The sequence below is a fragment of the Styela clava genome, chromosome 13 (genome assembly GCF_964204865.1).
Source record: "Styela clava chromosome 13, kaStyClav1.hap1.2, whole genome shotgun sequence".
Taxonomy (NCBI): domain Eukaryota; kingdom Metazoa; phylum Chordata; class Ascidiacea; order Stolidobranchia; family Styelidae; genus Styela; species Styela clava.
This window is the reverse complement of record NC_135262.1, coordinates 7,855,823-7,875,662: the sequence shown is the minus strand read 5'-3', so window position 1 is coordinate 7,875,662 and position 19,840 is coordinate 7,855,823. Positions and strand designations below refer to the sequence as shown.

The window sequence follows — 19,840 nt, the reverse complement described above, 5'->3', positions numbered from 1 at the left end:
CTCATGACTGGTAAATGCGTATTCTTTTTTCCCATTCTGACTTTACAAATATCGCGCAGTAACTGAGATTACCTAACCGTAATCAGCTGTAATACCGCCAACACACCAACAAACATTGACCATTGTGACGTAAGATTTGTCGCTTAACTGACTTAAATTCAAAATTCCGTGCTACAACGATTTTCATACTAAAACATAAATTGTCTTAATCATTGATGGAAGCTTCTTTACAACATTTAATAAATTAAAAAAGTTTACCTTACAGTTTTCTCTTAGTTGAGATTTGGATAATAATTTATGTTAGAGAAGAGCGGCACAAAAAGTCTCAAAAATTTTATGTAGGTGGTACGCGAGCGCTGCATAAAACCTCGAAATGGTACGTGGATAAAAAAAAAATTGGAAAACACTGCTCTAGCGCCTAGCCCTAAAGTAATAATTATGATGATCCTTATCATGCACAGGATATGAGAGTTCGCGCCTTCATTTAAAATAAATCGATATCTCACATTTTTCATACTAAATACAAGTTCGAATCTTTTTCACATTTATATTCAAAATGACACGCTCACAATTTTCCTTCTTTAAGCGCATTGAACTGCAAAGAATAATGATGCAACCATTTATTTTATCCAATCAATAAATTATAGAATCGAATTTGCCAAAAAAAATTAATTATCATGAAAAAGATTCATATATATGTTTTACGTCAAGTCCTATCCTATAAATTTATCAATTTAGTAAAAGTATATTGAATAGCTTTTTGAGATACTTCGAAAGTATAACGTTACGGTTTGCCGATATCGACGCAGGGTATGGTCAAACTTCCTGCTCTTCTCTTCAAATCAGGTGTGGTGTTCGTGGGTGTTACATTGTCGTTATGTCCTCTTGTTTTCATTAGTTCGGGTATGATATTCCGTTAGTTCAATTAATATTTAGCTCACGTTAAGCAGTTAACCTGGACAGTTTTATTCTGGGTCGTGTCGCGCCTGTCAAATTCAGTTCATAGCAAACCTCACCTTTTATATATTCAACTCTAAATTATACTGACGTCGGTGGTACCCAATCCAGTCCACAAGAGGCACATATCGGTCCCTCGACCGGTCACGGTAGACTAGAAGAGAGTACAGCACTGATGCTGTTTCAGTTAAATGTACAAAAATTATATTTTAAATAAAAATATTGGATATAGAAAACTCGTCATCATGGCACAATACAATACACAAATCTCTGATTCAAGATTGTATATTTTTGCGAGACTCCTCACTTCGGGAGAAACCTTCAACACTTCTATAATTCGGCTCCAGACGCCGTGAAATTTGAAAAGCCGTTTTTGTTTAAGCACGATCCCAATAGTAGCAAAATGCGATAAATGTTGTCTCCACCTATAACTTCAGGCTTTTTCATCAGTATGATTTATTGTTTGACTCCATCGTAGGTGAAGTTGCTCGATAACCGTTACTGGTTTATCGCGTCTCAATTCACCAATTTTTTCATTTTTCCTTATTCGGTAAATGAAAAAATGAACGATTTCCTGTTATATTTTCTTGTTCCTCACTCACACAAATTACATTGAGAGCATTTAGTCAAACGTGCTGGGTTAATATGATTTGAATGTACCTAGTTATTTTTAACGCAGAGAACAGATGATAAGAGCACATTCGACTAAATTGTTAGGGCTGGTTAAATATAATCAAAAATGATTCGATTATTTCAACGTTCGAATCAAAACTTCAAACAGAAAATTCCGTGATTCATTTTGTGGTTTCCAATACAGGTCATGATTGCAAAAAATTGAAAATGATCCTTTGCATTACTCATAATATATTCTTATTCATATTTCTAAAGATCATCATGGAATTGAACTTCATTTTTAGTCCCCGATGCAAGGAATACTTGATTCATCGTATGACCAAGGGTTTTCGAAAGAGTAAATACAGAATATGTAATCTATTTTCGATTTCTGAATTTCCTTGCCAAAAACAAATAAGTTAGGAAAATCAAAACTAAAGCGGAGCAAATCAACAACGCAAACATAAAGTATAGAGCGAAGCGAGCTTGCAATTTTGTTAGATTCAACGAAAGAAAATGAACGTAAGGTCCGGTTCCGTCGGTTTTCGGAGCACAATGAGCTTTGTCAGCATCCAGGCAGGAAGCATATCTGAAGAAAAAGTATACTGTTTCATAATATATCTGAATGGTCTGATTTCTTGAGGCTTCTTATCTACAGTATCCCTTTAAAGTAAATTTTTCAATCGCAAGGTGACAAATTAACTGAATTATGAATCTGTATATTACGTCACTCAATAGTTGTCCATATTCTCATTTTGGCAGTGGGAGTAGGGTCTCGGAGAATGGTTCTGTCCATTGCGTATAAATTTTTGCAATTTGTAATATTATAAATGGAGGGAATCTGAAAAGATCCTAAATATACATAACTCTCTCTCCGAGTCTCCGTTCAAGTAAGAGATTGTACTATAGTTCATCGTTTGTGAGGAATATATTTAAAGATATTGATGTTTTTTATTTCTGAAGGTATCGAATGAACCCTTCGATTTGCCTAAATGTTATCGATGTTGCCGCTGTATGTTTAGCTCAACATGAACCAGAAATTTAGGCTTCGAATAGTTAGCTATATTGGTTTGAGCTAATCATCCAACGATTCAAGTCTCTAAAAACAACACAATGCTAGGACCCCTGATTTAAAGTATTCTTAAGAGAAAATAACTGCAAAGCAACTCGTATAAAAGTTTTCAATGTGATTGAACAGAATTATAAAATTATAATTTTATCATATTATATTCTGTCTATTGATCAGATAAGATATACAATATTTCATCATCGATATTTTATTCATAATTCCAATTTCATTTTAATACCAATACAAATTACCTCATCACGTGTGCAATATAATTCTGTTCGTGAACTCCGTGAAAAAGATGAGCCATTGGTCCTCTGGCATAAATAGGAACATCGTCTCCTGCATGCGACTCTGAAGTTCTGGGAACCGCGGATTGCTGCCGGTATGTCCTTCCGGCTGAAATAATAAACGTTGCATTAACTGCTAAATTGACTGATTTCCTACTTTATAAGGCATGAATTTTTGCGTGGCTTGTGATGGATTTTTCTGGTTTATAAATATCTATTTTTTCAGCGAATAGATCGGTAATGTTTACCAGTAAAGCAGGTGATTAGCAGCTTTTATACAACCTCAGAGAAAGTCGAAGTACGTTTGATAAATCTTTAATCTGTTAGATGGGAATTCTCTGCCACCGTTATTACTAAACTTCATCTAAATTTGAACTGATCTTACCTGTGTCGACAAGTGTAATATTCTCCCGCTCAAATTTTTCGTTTGGATTTATTTGAACAACATTCAGGGTTCCTTCTCCTAAGTAACCTGGGCCATCGCCATACAAAATCGAAGTAGCTGGCTTTGTGTCTATCATTTCCACTTCAATCTGGTCTGCTAAACCTGACATAAATAAGATATTTTCGATATTGCAATGGCTTGGATTTTTCAACCCCAAAACGAGGATATTAGTAAGGTTTCGAATCATTCTTTGTAGATCGACCAAGAAACGTAGCGAATCGCTGATTTATTCAAATTGGTAAAACTCTGAAATGTAAGAAAATAACTCGTTGAGATACATGATCTGCGATGACAATCCACATTTTTATTTTAATCAACTATTATTTCTGTATTCCGCAAATTGACAGCCAATATAATTATTATACCCACGTCGGCGAACTGAGAGCAAAGAATACTAGTAAACGGTACTAGTTTTGTAGATTGTATACAATTGAAATTTTTTTTTACATTATCAGCAAGAGCGAAAACAAGAAAATTTGACGAAGTCAATAGTTTTGACTTGAGTTTTGATTTCAGTAAAGTCGACTGATGAGATTCCCATCTTTATCCGCAATTCTATCTGGTTTGTTTAATTGATCTCAGATTCAGATTCAGATATTTATTTTCGTCATGCAAAAAACAATACGCGATATGAAAAATGAATAAATAACATAATGTAACAAAATGTCAAATGGATATCGGCTTGTTGCAGTTGACGCGGAGTCTTTTTTTTTTTTTTTTTTTTTTTTTTATATATATTTATTATTATATAAAACACAGTTAATCGATACATCTACAATATCTACAGCATTATTAATCAATATTCATAGAAACTACATAATCACAATTCATCATATAAAAATAATCAATTATTGTGTGTATATCCTAAAATTTTCCATTTTTGATAATGTTTCTTTATTTTGCCATTTTTATGTGCAATGAACCGCTCAATTTCCCTCACTTCATGAAGATATGAGGTAAAAACATAGAACAGTGGTTTCTTTTTCTGTATCTTACAACGATATAGATAAAACCGGGCAGTAAGAAGTATACAATTACACAATTTGTTATAGAATTGGCAAACATATCCCAACATGCAATCTTTTTTTGAAAAGTTAAAATTAATCCCTGTTTTTGAATATATCCACATGTTCAGAAATTCCCAAAACTGTTGGACAACTATACAATCATAGAAGAAATGGTCAGTAGTTTCAACATTCGAATGACAGAAATCACATAACTCTGATGAAACAAGTTTAAATTTATACAATCTATCGTTTAGTACTATGGCACCATGAAATAGCTTTACATGAAAAGATTGCAATTTAGTTTCAATAGTACAATAAAAGATATCCATATACAATTTATTCCAATTAAAATCACTCTCTAAATACAAAAGATCTGTCCATTTTTTTCTTGATTTATCAGGGGATATAAATTTGATAAGGTTCAACTTTTTATAGATGCTTTTATTTACTTTTCCTGATTCGAATGTTTCAGAAATAAAATGACATACATTCTCTTCAGTGTCACTTATTACACTAAAATCAACACAGTTTCCAATATTGCATAACCAATAATCGGGTAGAACTCCAGTGATGCGATAATAATTCACATACTCTTCATCACTATATTGCATGCCATATTTTTCAGTCAACTCTCTATAAGTAAACAAATTACCCACATTTGCTAAATGTCTTACAGCTTTTATACCATGATCATACCAAGACTTTATAAAAAATTGTTTTCTGGCATAAGAAATACTTTTGTTGTACCATATAGGTTGATCAAAATTTGACATTTTCCAATCAAAAAGCACATTTTTACAGAAATACCAGTTTTTAAATACATTTCGTATGGATGTTAAAGGTAAATGCTTCAGAACATATGAATTTGAGCTCAATTTTCCTTCAAGCAATGCTTGAAAACAGTATTGGCTAAGCACTTCCATCTCAATCAATTTCCACACTGGATTAACTTCCTCATTCAAGAGTGTTTGAATGAATTTAATTTTTTGGGCAACAATAAAATTTTTTATATCTATCATATTGTCACGTCTTTTGATAGCCCGGAATCTATATCGACGAGACACAATGAAAACGTATCGAACGCGCCACTCTCAGCCCCTTTGTCCACAAACAAGACACGTGCATAAATCACTTCTTTATATTCTTGGCAAAGAACGGCGGTTTTCTTAAATAAAATAAAACAAAATTGATTAACATAAGTCAAAGCATATAACAACAACAAAAGGCAAATTTCTCACCAAACGTTTTCCGATCCGGGAGGCTAATACAATTACAATATATAACAAATAAATAAACAGTCCACAATACAGACAAATATCTGCGACTCTTTACACGACGAATACGTGATGCAAATGACCGAAAGGAAAACGCTAAACCAGACAATAGATAATAATACTAATTTACGCTACAAACAAAGGGTAATAATGAGTCTACAATGATTGGATGCAAGGCAGAGCACGATGCACTGCATACAGTGGCAAAATATACGACAAACGTACGTTTACAACGTAACATACCCCCACCCGAATATATGACCCAGGGAATATATTCTAAAAAAAAAATTAAACGTTGTAAATGAAACAATAATTCGATGGACTATTTTTGGTCTTCTAGAAATCGACATAGTTTAGTAATGGGTCGTCTGACAACATTCGTGCCGGTTCTCACCAACACTGAGCGGACGAGTCCATGTTTGTCTGGGAAGGTATTTATAACCCTTCCAACAGTCCATCGACCGCGAGGAATCGATTCATCAACTAGCAGAACCATATCGTCGACTTTGAAGTTATCACGTCCTTTCGTCCATTTCGACCTTCGTGTTATTGTTGGCAGGTACTCTTTTATCCATCGACGCCAGAATTCATCTGCCAGATATTGTACCTGGCGCCATCGCTGTCGAACGTAGCAATCACGCTTCGTGAATACACCTGGTGATACATTTGGTGACGAAACAACAAGTAGTAGATGGTTGGGCGTCAACGGTTCATCAGCTGAGTGGTCCATTATCACTGGAGTTATCGGTCTGGAATTCAGTATCGATTCCACTTCAACTAGTAGTGTCTCCAACTTCTCATGAGTAATCGATTGACCTGTCAACAATACAGATAGAATTCGTTTAGTTGATTTAATCATTCTTTCAAAAACGCCACCCGTATGACTGGCGTATGGAGGATTAAAGTTAAATTCTACGTCACGTTGACGCAGATGGTTTGCAATACTTTGCTCGTTCCATTTGCTAATTGATTCTTTCAATTCGCGACAAGCACCTACAAAATTGCTTCCATTGTCGCAATATATGTGAACAGGACGACCTCTGCGTCCAGTAAAGCGTCTCAATGCGTCAATGAAGTCGTCTGGCTCTTTGGGTTTATCACAGGATGATGTGGCAATAACCATTTTGTTGGATAGATGTTCGGCGACCTAGGACTGTCAGCTATACGAGCGTATCCTTTATCAACATAATCATTCAATGTCTGAATATATTTTTGGTGCAATGTGTCATCTTTGAAAAGACGTCGCTGTAACTGACGAAGGCGATTCTCCGCCACTTTCTGATTACATGGTAACTCGCGATGATTGGTTTTCCACAATAAAGGTAGTTCGTAATGTCCATCAACAAATTTGAGTTTGTCTTCCATGCAACTACGCGCTATTCTATCTTCGCGGGAAGTTTTGAAGTTTTAGTGTCACAAATACTGGGGACGTCAGCAAAATCCGTACGCCAAAGTCGCTCAATCTGCGACGCCAAAGGATTTGTATCAACGAAATTAATGGAAGTGTTTTCATAGACGGTCAGAGACGGACCCATAAGAGACCAACCCAGAGGGGTTTTCACCGCAATCGGCTGTTGACTCCGACCCTTTCTAAATTCCTCCCACACAAACACTTCGGGAACATCCGCTCCTATCAGCAAAGTCACTTCACCGTCGTGTATTCGAGGAAAGTCGATATCAGACAAATAGGATAGCTTACGCAAGGAACTGCGCGAGGGTAGCTTATTGGGCTTTATGGGCAAGTTACTCACGCACAATACATTGGGCAATTCAATGCAATCGTCATGTCCGTCAATTTCTTTAACGAGTAGAGGGGACAACTTCTTTGCTTTAACACATTTGGGGCGATTACCAACAGTTTGCAATGTAACATCTATAGGCACCCCGGTTAGATTTAATTTGTTCATCAATTTCACACTACACATGGTGGTTGTAGAAGCACAGTCCAAAAGAGCGTATGTATCAAAAGCCCTGTTGCCAGCAGTTACTGTCACCGGGACGATATTCATGTAAACACCGGTGTTCCCTTGTTGCTTTGCGGGCGCCAATTTATTAGCGTGAACGTCGTGATCCGCATGGTTCATCGAGGTACCGACGGAACAAATCTGTTTACTAATACCATCTCGCCGTGTAGGTGTCTCGAAATCGCGATGCAACAAAACATGATGGAACGGATACTTACAATCGTGAATGGGGCAACTTTCATTCTGGGTGCACTGTCTAAACATATGCCCTCGTCTTAAGCATTTGAAGCACAACTGATTCCGTCTAGCCACGTTATATCGTTCGTACCATGAAAGGACTTTAAATTTCTTACAGTTGAATAATTCGTGAGAGAAATTACAACACGGGCAGTGCCAATTTGAACCACTAGCAGAAATAGCAAAAGCACTACCTTTCGCCTTAGAATTTTCATAATAATTTGATTGCCTTCTATCTCTTCGGGCAAAACGAAAGTCTGATCTTGAAACATTAGCTTGCTCGGTGACAAATTTAGAGAGGTCGTTGTAACTAGCTTCACGATCCTCCGTTTCTAAAATTGTTGCCACTTTGAAATCCCAAGCGTTTTGCGACTCTGGTGGCAATCGTTTAACAATGGCCAGCAAATTGTCAAAATTATTAAGATTGTCGTACTCACTGATTTCTCCAAGAACTAAGCCACATTTCCGCATCAGACGCGCATACGCTTGCATACCTTTCGCGTCGTCAAAGTTCAACTTCGGACCACGCTTCAACCTGTCCAAACAGGTGCGGGAAATGACATGATCTTTACCATATTCATTCTTCAGCTCTCTCATAGCTTCGCGATATCCGCGACTCGGTTCCATCATTGAGCAATGATCAATGGCATTTTTCGCTTCGCCCTGGCACAGCTGTAACAAATAACTGAGACGTACGTTATCATCATCTACAAGATCTGTAACATGGGCCTTAAAGTTGCGGATAAAGGAATAATATTCCATTGGATCACCTGAAAATTTTGCAATTTCCGGTTTGGGTAGATCGACAGTTCTGCGATGTAAAGCATGGTTCAAACGTGGAGGCACAGGATTAGCTGAGCTACTATCAGCTGTGTGTGTAGGCAAACGTCGTGGAGTATTTTCACGACCGTTATCAATGAGCTGGGATTTAGGTGGGAAATCACGGGTTTTCACGCTATTGTCGTGCCTAATTCTATCTACTGTTACCCACCGCAAAAATTTGTCATCGCTCATTTCCCAAACCTTTGATTCTGTTTCAGCAGCCTGTAAAGCGTGTCTTGTCCGAAGCTTACGCAAGTCGTCTTCTAAAGCTGAGAGTTCTTCTTCTTGACGGGCCTTTAGGCGTGCCAGCTCCAACTTCACTCTTGCATTCCGGACGGAGAAAGTCGATGACGCTGAAGAACCCACGTCGCTAACGTCACTGGAACTCCTGCAAACATCTAGATGAGTTTTAAATTCATTAAAACTGCCAGGAGCATTGCTAATCATTGCCTGATGTTGGTCATCCGACCTACCACCGGTTGCCATTATCGAGAACCCGAATTAATGTTTGAAACCCTTTGGTTGAAAACTTGAGAATTTTGGTATTAACGTTAATATCATTGAAAACTTCACAAATTATGTTTGGGGACTTGAAATCGTTTGAATTTTGAAGCACGTTTGAAAACTTTTATGTCACGTCTTTTGATAGCCCGGAATCTATATCGACGAGACACAATGAAAACGTATCGAACGCGCCACTCTCAGCCCCTTTGTCCACAAACAAGACACGTGCATAAATCACTTCTTTATATTCTTGGCAAAGAACGGCGGTTTTCTTAAATAAAATAAAACAAAATTGATTAACATAAGTCAAAGCATATAACAACAACAAAAGGCAAATTTCTCACCAAACGTTTTCCGATCCGGGAGGCTAATACAATTACAATATATAACAAATAAATAAACAGTCCACAATACAGACAAATATCTGCGACTCTTTACACGACGAATACGTGATGCAAATGACCGAAAGGAAAACGCTAAACCAGACAATAGATAATAATACTAATTTACGCTACAAACAAAGGGTAATAATGAGTCTACAATGATTGGATGCAAGGCAGAGCACGATGCACTGCATACAGTGGCAAAATATACGACAAACGTACGTTTACAACGTAACACATATCAACACCTCCCTTTTCTTTGGGGCCAATCAATGTATTTCGTTTGATCCGCTCCCAAGTTGAACCCCATATAAAAACATATATATTTCTATTCAATTCAGTCAAAAAATTTTCAGAAACATCGATTGGTAAAACAGTTGCATGGTATAATATCTGGGGTAGAATGAGAGACTTAATAATGCAAACCCTTCCCAAAAACGTCAAATTTCTTGTTTTCCACACCTGAAGTAGCTTTTTGACTTTATCTAATATTTGAGGAAAATTTTTGCTGTATATACCCTCCATTTTGTTTGACAGAATAACACCCAATATTTTAATTTCATCGTTCCAATTCAGACCATATTCACTACTAATCGGGGAGGTTCCAATCTTAGTGCCAATATACATTGCTTGACATTTTGCTATATTAATTTTGCACCCAGATATAATCCCAAAAATGTTTGAAGTTTGAAAAAGGGCATCAATACTAGATTTTGATCCATTGGTCATTACTGTCACATCATCAGCAAGCATAGAAATTTTTATAGAAATATCCCTCCATTTTATGGGTTCAATTTTTGGGTTTTGCCTGACCATGTTTGCAAAAATTTCAATTACCAGTAAAAATGTAAGACAACTGAAAGAATCACCTTGCCTTAGGCCTCTATGGACTACAAAATCATTTGAAATATGACCATTGTTTGTAACACAACACTGTATATCATTGTAAAGGATTTTAACCCATTTTATGAATTTAAGATCAAATCCAAATATATGAAGAATTTTGAACAAGAAATCCCATTTCACACTATCATATGCTTTTTGTATATCAAGGAAAATTAAAGCCCCAGGCAATGATTCAGCAACGGTTATGTCAATCACATCACAAATCAGTCGAATATTATCCCCTATATTCCTCCCCTTAATAAATCCAGTTTGATCAAGATCAACAATTTCGTTGATTACATTACTCATTTGGTTTGTTAATGTTTTGCTCAGTATTTTATAGTCCACGTTTAATAAAGTTATTGGGCGATAATTGCTTATACAATGTTCAGTTTGTCCTTTCTTAGGAAGAAGAGTTATTAATCCTCTTTTCTGTGTTTTGCTTAAAGTCCCTTTACAAAATGAATGATTGTAGCTAGCCATCAAAAGATGTTTGATATCCTTCCAAAACACCTTATAAAACTCTGCTGGAAGACCATCAAGCCCGGGTGTTTTGTCAGATTTCATGGATTTCAAAGCCTCGAAACAAGCACCTTCTGTGATAACACCAGGACATAGGTCTGAAACTTCAGGTTCCATGTGTGGTATATCGATCCCTTGCAATATTTCTTCTATATCAACATTATGTGATGATGTTTCCGAGTATAATTCTGTATAAAATAATTTGATACATTTCAATATTTGTTCTTGATCTGAGATTATTCTATCATTTTCATACAGTTGTGCAATAGATGTCCTTTGTTTATGCCTCTTTTCAAGACCGAAAAAATATTTTGTATTATGTTCCCCTTCTTCAGCCCATTTAATTTTACTTCTAATCAGGTAGCCACGAGTTTTTTGCTTCAACAATTCATTTAGAGACTGCTTTGCAATTTCCAGTTGTTGCATATTGTCATCAGATTGGTGACTGGCATACTTGGTTTCTAGCGAAGATATTAATATTTCAAGATCTTTCATCTTTTTTTCACACAGCTTTTTTCTCCTACTTGCATAGGCTATTGATTCCCCACGAATTATTAATTTCATTGTATCCCACATAAAATTTGGATCAACGTATTCCATGCTGTGGTCCATTATGGTATTTTGGATTACTTGTCTAATTTGAGTAACATATTTCTCATCATTTAACAAGGAAGTGTTCAGCTTCCAGTATCCGGTACCTCTGGGGACAGGATTGATATCAATCATTAACGATGCTATAGAATGGTCAGACAAAACACAAGGTATAATATCGGCTTTGCACTGATATTGCAATAAATGTTGAGAAATTAGCACCATATCAATTCGGGTGGCAGTTTTTGATTGTTTATGAAAATGGGAGTATGCTTTCTTGCTTGGATTTATTACTCTAAAGGAATCTTGTAAATTCAGTTCTTCCATAATATTATGCAACATCTGTCCTGATTTATTATTTTTATGGTTTATTCGGCCGCCCACTTTATCCATTTTACTGTCAAGGACTACATTGAAGTCACCTCCAACTATGAATTGCTGGCTCTGTTGGCTCTCAAGAGTATGAAGTAGTTCCAAAAAACAATTAGGATTATCGTTATTTGGTCCATACATATTTGCCAGAATAAGTCTTTCAACACCGATAGTTATGTCGGCCACGAGAAATCTTCCTTGAGGATCATTATGTTGAGTGTGCAGTGAGAATGAAATATTGTTTCCGAATAGAATACACAAACCTCTTGAATTGGTCGAGTAATTACAAAAAATTCCAGAACCACCCCATTCTCTCAGCCATTGTTTCTCGTCATTCTGTTTGCTATGTGTTTCTTGTAGGAAGACAAGATTAAATCCCTTCTTCTTCAATAACAAAAAAATTTCTCGTCTTTTTGAATATTCTCGTATACCTCCTGTATTTAAAGAGGCTATTTTCAATTTAATATCAGCCATTTAGAGTATTTCCACATCTGCATTCTAAAGATTCATCGGTATACGAAACGCTACCACAAGGACAATGCATTATGTAGCTACCACAGCCTACGCTATGGCATTTATCGAAACCATTCTCCACTGGTAGGGTGTTCAAAGCAGAGCAACAACACTTCAGAAATAAATTTTCACAAGTGGTACACCTAGCAACATCATTTTCCAATATTTCACCAATACCATTACAACAAGGTGTAAGTGGCATACCTGATTTCACAGTTGTAGCAGATAGCTTCTTTAGCGTTGTCGTCCATTATTTCAAGTTGGTCTTCGCATACAATACATTTTGGTATATCAATGTCGTTTACGCTATCCAGTCTTGGCCTAATATTTGCCAAATGTTTTTTCTGATCAGGCGATCTACATCTTTTAACTCCAGATTGTTCATTGACCTCCATTGGTGTATTTGAAGTCTCCAAGTCACGATCGTTCGACCCAGCACTTTTGTCATCATTTGAATTAGGTTCGTCTGTAGTTGGCATAAAATCTGCTAAAGTGAAAACACTTGGAGTACTGTTATCAGCATTGTTATGGTGGTCACGCTTGACTGCATTTTCATCATTGTAATCAGTGGTCAATCCTTCACTTTGTGTTTTATCATTTATTCTTATCAATGTTTGTTTGTCGGTGAATCTGTCTTGCTTTTTCAAAGGGTTTATAAATCTATTTTGCTTTGGGCATTCGAATTTAAAGTGTCCAACTTCATTACACTTCATACATGTTTGTTGCTGCCCGCGATATTTAACAGATATCATGCACCCTTCTACATAGATGAAACTTGGTATGGGATGTTGCTGAATTTGGTTTGTAGGCACTGATACATACATCCATCCATTTAAAATGCCATCTTCATCCTTTGCTTCCTGGATGTCAGAATCCAACTCTTTTACAAATTCTAACAATGTAGAACGAAGTTGCTGTTTTTTAATATGCCCTGGAATCCATGATATATTCACTGTTGTATTTTCTTCAACGTATAAAAACCATTTAAATCCAGCTATATTTTGCTGTTTCAGGTATTTATCCAGTGTTAGTATCTCTGCTCTAGTGCGGCATGTGACATCGACTGTATGGTACGGTCTTACTGCTATACTAACGATTTGCTTAGTTGTAACGCCTTTTAGTACAATATTTTTCGCTGTCGCTCGCAGTCCCTTTTCCAACACATCCGGATGATTTCTTTCGAACTTCATTTGTAAACAATGAGGTCTGGGTATGGCCATGTTGACAGCTTTTCTCTTATCTCGAGCAATCGGAACTTTTTCCGCCACTCCATGTTTCACAGCTGTAGAATAGGAATTCATAATATAGGTCTCAAATAATGCGAACTCTACGTGCGGTCTCAAATAATGCGAACTCTACGCGGAGTCGCGAAAAGACTCATAGAGTCATCTAGTCAGCGACACCTTGTAGCTGAAATTAAGCAGCAAATATAAGAAACGGGACACTCAATATTACACATTAACTTGATCTCTGTACTTTAGACACACGAAATGTATACATACCAAAAACAGAGGTTCCTCGTAAAGCATAACCTCCTAAACTCATTGTATGACTATGATCTGCCGTCACGACAATCAAAGTATCCAATTCTGAAGTCATTTCTGTTGCTTTGTCGACTGCGTCGTCAAATGCAACCATATCGTGTAGAACCTCAATGGCGCTGCTGTCGTGGTGACCGTGATCTACACAAAAAAATGAAAAAGTATATTTTTTTTAAATATGGGATGAGGTGGAATGAAAAATTCCAACACACATACCGATTCGCCCCCCTTCTACAAGCAAGAAATATCCATTTGGATTTTTGCCTAGTATTTGGATAGCCTTCTCCACCATCTCAGAAATACTCGGCTCGTTTGTTGAATTGCGATCGATTTCGAAATTCATATGACTCGGCTGGAACATGCCTGCAAACAGTTTTAAATTTTGGGAATTTATAAAAAAATTGTCTATTCACTTATCGAGACTTTTCTAATCTCCATGGAATTAGGCATTGGGCTAACAAATGACAACGTTATTATCACCATAGGCTAATTTATTGGTTCAAGGTTCAAAATAAAGTCAGTTTTAAGTGCAAGATGGGATAGATCGAAAACTACAAGCTCGCTCCTACTTGAATTTATGAAGTAGGCTCAAACGTATGTTTGTATCTGACACATTCGCTTAATTTAATCTGACTGACAATTTAATCTGAATCGACAACCATCCATACCAAGTTGTTCGTACAGCAAAGGAAATTTGTCATAAATCAAGCCTTCAAGTGTAGCAGTTTCAGCGAGGTTTTCCGGGATGAGCGAATCTTTAAAGCTCGACACATTTCAACTCTACAATCGGACCTCCTGAAGTATGCACAACAAGATGGCGCACAACCTGAAATCTGGTTGTGTACCAGGTTAAGGTTCAGGTTATACGACATCTTGGTGCGCATACTTCAGGAGTGCCCTACAATCTTTCTATGTTTGTTTTGTTCTTTTTGGTGGGCGGGCACGTACATTGTACACTTTTTAACATTTTTTAAGTTATGCCCGTCTCCCAGCTCCCAGGTATTTCTGCATTTTGTTTGTCTGTTTACTTTTTGTATTGTTTATGTCAGAGAACCAAAATAAATGATTTATTGATACCTATAGGATATATTGGGGGAACGTTACCTACCCCACAATCTGTCCGTTGAATCTGGTTGCACTTTTTCAAGCTGTTGCTTATTCCAAACAAAACTTCTACTTTCTGAACCAGCGTCTCCTAGCCATTCCTCCACAAAATTTCTCCCATCAAGCCGTGTTCCGTTATGTTGTGGATACCCGACATCAGGCATATTATTCGGCCGAAAATATTTCCTACCACCACCAAGAGCAACCTGCATATGGAAGTATATTAAACCTATTTAGGTTTTAAGTTCCGGAAGGCAATCTCGATATAAAAATGAACAGGTCGAATATTAGTATTCTAAAACATTGCACCTGTTACTTCACATACCGTAATCTGATGAGAGTTTTCATAGAACTGTTTGGCTATATCTGTACAACCTCCGTCGATCGCATTTTGCGTCAACTGTGCGTCACTGTACCAGTTTCGTTCTGGCGTATGAGCATACGCACCCGCTGGAGTAGCGTGTACGAGGTGCGTGGTTGTAACAATGCCGGTAGACTTTCCTGGAAATGCAGCAATCAAATGTTGAATGAAATACGTGTACTAATTAGTTTATGATACAGGAGTAGTCATCAAAACGTGCCAACACTTGCACTCAAGTTGCACAGTTACAACGATAAGGTTTTTGCCATTCCAAGATATATAACAAAGCTTGTATACAGTATTTCTAATGGTAGCGTTTCAACTGGTTACGAGGTCTCTTTAGTCCGTAAATCCTCTACTTATGCGGTTGGAAATTCAACGCAGTTGGGAACTTGACTTGAACAAATTTAGCAAAGGATGCCATGCCTACTTATCTCAGGTGAGTGAAATAAACATTGGATATATATAGTGAGCTGGCTGGCGTTCCGATTTTCCTTATTTTAGTTTTATTACGAGTTCGGGGATTGTCTGTGTTAGCTAAGTGAATATACCCCTTGCCCATAGGTTTCAGTCCCCAGCACAACTTGATGTAAAGTAGGCGAACAAAGTTAGTTACCTCCATATTGGTACACAAACTTCTGGAGCGCCGAGAATTAAAATTCAACAAAGCAACAAACCTTGATTGTACGCATCTATTAGGATTGAATTTACTTCTTGTCCTGTTGCAGACTCACAAACACCCATTCTTGCTTTCCCGGCTAAACCAAGAGTTCCCCAGGTAGATTTGATACCACACAAAAAAGCCGTCGCAGTCGCGGCGGAGTCCGTAGTTTGTCTATCTATTGAGTAAGTCTAAAAATACAAATTAGAAGTAAAACAAACATCAAGCAAGCAAACTCACTCAAAAGTGAAGTTGCAGACTCTGATCTAATAAGAAATGAACACAAAAATGAATGTAAATCTGTAGAATAGTTACTGAAACATACAGTTGTATGTTTTTGTACAAGATGGCATAGCGTATATAGTTTAGCTGGCATTTGAGGACGTCAATTTGTGGTTTCGATACGACTAAGAGCGCAGTTGGGCCTTTTGTTTATAGTCGAATGAAGTGTCTTTACCATGTGTGCATATATTATTATTATAAGTAATGGCGCTTTTAATACCAGGATTATGTGCGCCAGGCTGCAAACCAATTTTCACTATAATACATGTAGTCCAAGTAAGCCGAACACAATAATGCAATATTGAATGAATTGCATTTAAAAAAAGGATATGTTACGGAATTTACGTAGAAAAACATGCCACGCGGAAAAAATGTATCTAGTATCCAACGTGTTTATGATGACTAACAAGAGAGCTACGCCCAACACGTCTGTTCGCAGTACAGTACGGTTTACCGTACCGTCAGATCACAGTCTACAAATATATTCACACCAAGCGAAGCAGTACAGTAGGACACAAAATGGCGTCCGATGTCCGCAGTTCGTTTAATGACGTCATAGCAAACAAAAACAAATCTCACAGAGCTAACAGAAATATTTAAAATGAATAAAAGTAATAGCCTTCTGGGGAAAAATTTTATCTTCAACCACTGAAAATTTCAAAGCAATTGGTCCAGTATTCGAAGAGAAAAGCGATTTTTTTAAAAATGATGGAGACAAATAACAATAACAACAAAATTTTGAAACGATCGTTATGTTCACTACGTGTCCAATAATGCCTTGTCGAGTATCGTATTTTATTTCGGCAAAACAAATATGGACAAACCACTACTGTTTTGAATACAAACACTTGTTTACGCAACAATACCCTCGTGCCTGCATAACGGTTCCGAGTTAAATCGTAGTAACTGGCAAGACTTCGGATACAAATGACTAGTAAAGCTAACACATACCTTGGATAAACCTACGTTTGGAAATTTGTCTATGGAAAGTTCATATTCTTCCCCAAGTTGGCCATTCAGCTGGCCTTTCAAAATTCGACCAGCTGTAATAGTTGGTATTCCCATTCCGTCGCCTAAATTGAAAAGCGACATTGAAATTTCGAATCGGAATACAGTACATATATAAATTTTTATTATGATTTATATACACAATTTTAGCGACAAAATGTTTATAAAAAAAAACTTGAAGATCGCGAAGCTTTGCACTATTTTTCCGAAATCGAGTTAGTTATATTTGTTACCAAGAAACAATATGACGTTCTGTGCCACCCCGTCATAGAATTCATTTCTCTGTAGAGCCAAGGCCAGATCATCTTGGGCTTTTTTATTCCAGAATTCAACGGTTTCTTCTTCATCTGCAAGTAAATTTTTTATAGTAATACACAGTTCGACAGTTGCATAATACAGTCCCTTCCACAGCAATACAGCATGTCAATAGGCAGTTTCTATTAAAGTATCAACGTCGAATAGAAACCGAAATTATAAAACATTGAACTTCTTTTCTCTTTAAAGTATACAAACTGGCCTATACCCACAATCAAACTTATTCAAATATGTAATTAGTAGTTACCGGACCAAACTTTTTGATGTTGAGCTCCAACTTCGATCATGACGTATAGAATCTGAGCAAACACAATCACAGCAAGATAGTTTGAGTGTATTTCTAACAGCCTCATATTATATATCATTCCATAAAACATCTGGATAAAACAACAATAACCAGAAGTTATTGATTCAACTATGCGTACTTTTAGTTTGGAAGTCAAAATTTATATTCAACATGTATGTATATATAGTTTGAAAGTAAAATCCTGGTTTAGAAGCCACCAAAAAGGACAACTTTCGATCTAAAAAAGCAAATGAATCCGTCCGCGAACGCTACGCTATACTGACCACGTACATGTGCAAAAACCGCCCCCATACCGCATTTCATTTGTTCTAATCTGAAGATGTCAAGCATGCAAGCTTAGTAGGCGTTACATTAATAATACTTCATACTAATTTAAGTAAGTAATTTATTATTATTATGATATAACGCAACCATTTTCAAGAAGTCAGAAAGCCACTTACTGCAAATAAATGAACGTTATTAGCCAATGGTAGTAAGAAATGTTTCAGTAAAAGAGTATGCCATAAAAAAATAGTTGAAGCTTAAATTTCATACCTGACAGGTAAAATAAAGAAAAATTAAAATGATCTTTCGTACAAAGCCCCTGCCATAAACACCCCGCCAACGCTCAAAATAAGAAAGTTAGTAATTATCCAGTTAAGGGTTTGGGTTAGAGATAGGAATGCATAATGCGTTGGAAATTCAAACTTTCAAATCATTCTCAACTCTAATCCTAACTAGAGAAGTACTAATTTTTAAAAAACGTGGCGGTGTTTGTTTCAAATTTTATTTTTTTGCATAAGTGGCGAGGGCTTTGTACAAATAATCCAATTAAACATCAAATTGCGGTCTACAGTTTCAGTAACACTAACCGGGTACTACCTCATTTCTCTGCTACTATTTAAATTGTGGGATGGCTCCGATCTGTGATAGGGATGCGATTATCGTTCAGTCGATAAATAAGGGTTCTTATTAGTCGTCATTTGACGCCTCGAAAAAGGATTACGAACCGAAATAATTTTATAGGCAAATTTACGCAAAGCAATTTCTTATCCGAACCTTTGAATAAAGCTAGAACGTGCACCACAAATAAGCGATTAAAATGTCAGTCGACAACAGTTATTACGAGACCTAAAACAATTCGAAAACAAAGAGAAAGTTCTTGAAAAGGGAATACTCGAATTAAACTTAAAATGATTGTGATGGCATTTCCGATACTGTTATTTTTGGCACTCAATTTTGGCGACAAACTCCCCGAAAATGATTTTTTATCACCACACGTTGATGATTATTCCGTAACAAACGTTGGTTTTAACAAATTTTCAACCTCAAAGTCCTCTATAAATCCTGCCACTACCATAAACCGCCAAAAGTACTTCAGTCAAAATAATATCGCTTCCTGACTTTATCTCGCATACTAAATTGTAATGAATGTAATTCAAGACGAAAATTGCAGGGCGGAAAAATGAGATAATAGGTAACGAAATTGCCGTTTTATCGCACAAAGTCAAAAAGGTTATCACGAATTACAAATTCATACATCAGTACGTAGAAACCTTTGCTAACAATAATAGGAATACACGTGATTTTCTAAGCCTACCTCGTCTGCAAGATCGTTTTTTGTATACACTGTTTGCGTTATAGGTGGGTTATCATGGAAGCACTTTTGTTATTAATTTTATTCTATCTTATTTTGGAGAATTTTTCGCGTTGACCACTCACATAAAGTGAACTTCGTTCGTGAGGTATTTTAAGTAGTAGTGCTGAAAAATCATCAGCGTAATTTTGCATCAGGTTGTAGGCAGTGGAGGGATTCAAATTTTTTGTCAGCCGGTTCC

The 19,840-nt window shown here is 36.6% G+C and overlaps 3 protein-coding genes across 9 annotated transcripts; all 3 read right to left on the bottom strand.

Moving 5' to 3' along the window:
- Positions 1-1,631: 1,631 nt before the first annotated feature.
- Positions 1,632-18,084, bottom strand: LOC120332724 (alkaline phosphatase-like). Of its 2 annotated transcripts, XM_039400034.2 has the most exons (11): positions 17,964-18,084; positions 17,635-17,748; positions 17,345-17,466; positions 16,128-16,302; positions 15,415-15,590; positions 15,094-15,295; positions 14,202-14,348; positions 13,947-14,126; positions 3,311-3,472; positions 2,890-3,034; positions 1,632-2,158 (listed from the first exon to the last, which is right to left on the bottom strand). In XM_039400034.2, the coding sequence occupies exons 1-11, from the start codon at positions 18,079-18,081 to the stop codon at positions 1,948-1,950; spliced, it is 1,752 nt and encodes a 583-aa protein (XP_039255968.2). In that variant the 5' UTR covers positions 18,082-18,084; the 3' UTR covers positions 1,632-1,947. The 2 variants fall into 2 exon arrangements, with proteins under 2 accessions (XP_039255968.2, XP_039255969.2); XM_039400035.2 differs by lacking the exon at positions 14,202-14,348.
- On the bottom strand, positions 5,403-9,791 carry LOC144431291 (uncharacterized). Of its 6 annotated transcripts, none has more exons than XM_078119219.1 (2): positions 7,834-9,791; positions 5,403-6,467 (listed from the first exon to the last, which is right to left on the bottom strand). In XM_078119219.1, exons 1-2 carry the CDS (start codon positions 9,158-9,160, stop codon positions 5,974-5,976), a joined length of 1,821 nt encoding a protein of 606 aa, XP_077975345.1. In that variant the 5' UTR covers positions 9,161-9,791; the 3' UTR covers positions 5,403-5,973. The 6 variants fall into 6 exon arrangements, with proteins under 6 accessions (XP_077975345.1, XP_077975347.1, XP_077975348.1 ...); XM_078119221.1 differs by having other exon boundaries at positions 8,290-9,791; XM_078119222.1 differs by having other exon boundaries at positions 8,347-9,791.
- LOC144431292 (uncharacterized) lies at positions 12,154-13,769 on the bottom strand. Its single transcript, XM_078119223.1, has 2 exons — positions 12,649-13,769; positions 12,154-12,365 (listed from the first exon to the last, which is right to left on the bottom strand). Exons 1-2 carry the CDS (start codon positions 13,743-13,745, stop codon positions 12,302-12,304), a joined length of 1,161 nt encoding a protein of 386 aa, XP_077975349.1. The 5' UTR covers positions 13,746-13,769; the 3' UTR covers positions 12,154-12,301.
- Positions 18,085-19,840: the final 1,756 nt, after the last annotated feature.

What these genes read in the sequence shown, in the direction of transcription:
- LOC144431291 (XM_078119217.1), bottom strand. Translation starts at nt 9,160, where the DNA reads ATGGCAACCGGTGGTAGGTCGGATGACCAACATCAGGCAATGATTAGC.
- LOC144431292 (XM_078119223.1), bottom strand. Translation starts at nt 13,745, where the DNA reads ATGAATTCCTATTCTACAGCTGTGAAACATGGAGTGGCGGAAAAAGTT. An exon ending in TGCTACAACTGTGAAATCAG is followed by an intron (nt 12,366 to 12,648) that starts GTATGCCACTTA and finishes CTTTAAATACAG; the next exon opens with GAGGTATACGAGAATATTCA.
- LOC120332724 (XM_039400034.2), bottom strand. Translation starts at nt 18,081, where the DNA reads ATGATATATAATATGAGGCTGTTAGAAATACACTCAAACTATCTTGCT. An exon ending in AATAGATGCGTACAATCAAG is followed by an intron (nt 15,591 to 16,127) that starts GTTTGTTGCTTT and finishes CTGCATTTCCAG; the next exon opens with GAAAGTCTACCGGCATTGTT. An exon ending in ACGAGGAACCTCTGTTTTTG is followed by an intron (nt 3,473 to 13,946) that starts GTATGTATACAT and finishes TATTTATGTCAG; the next exon opens with GTTTAGCAGACCAGATTGAA.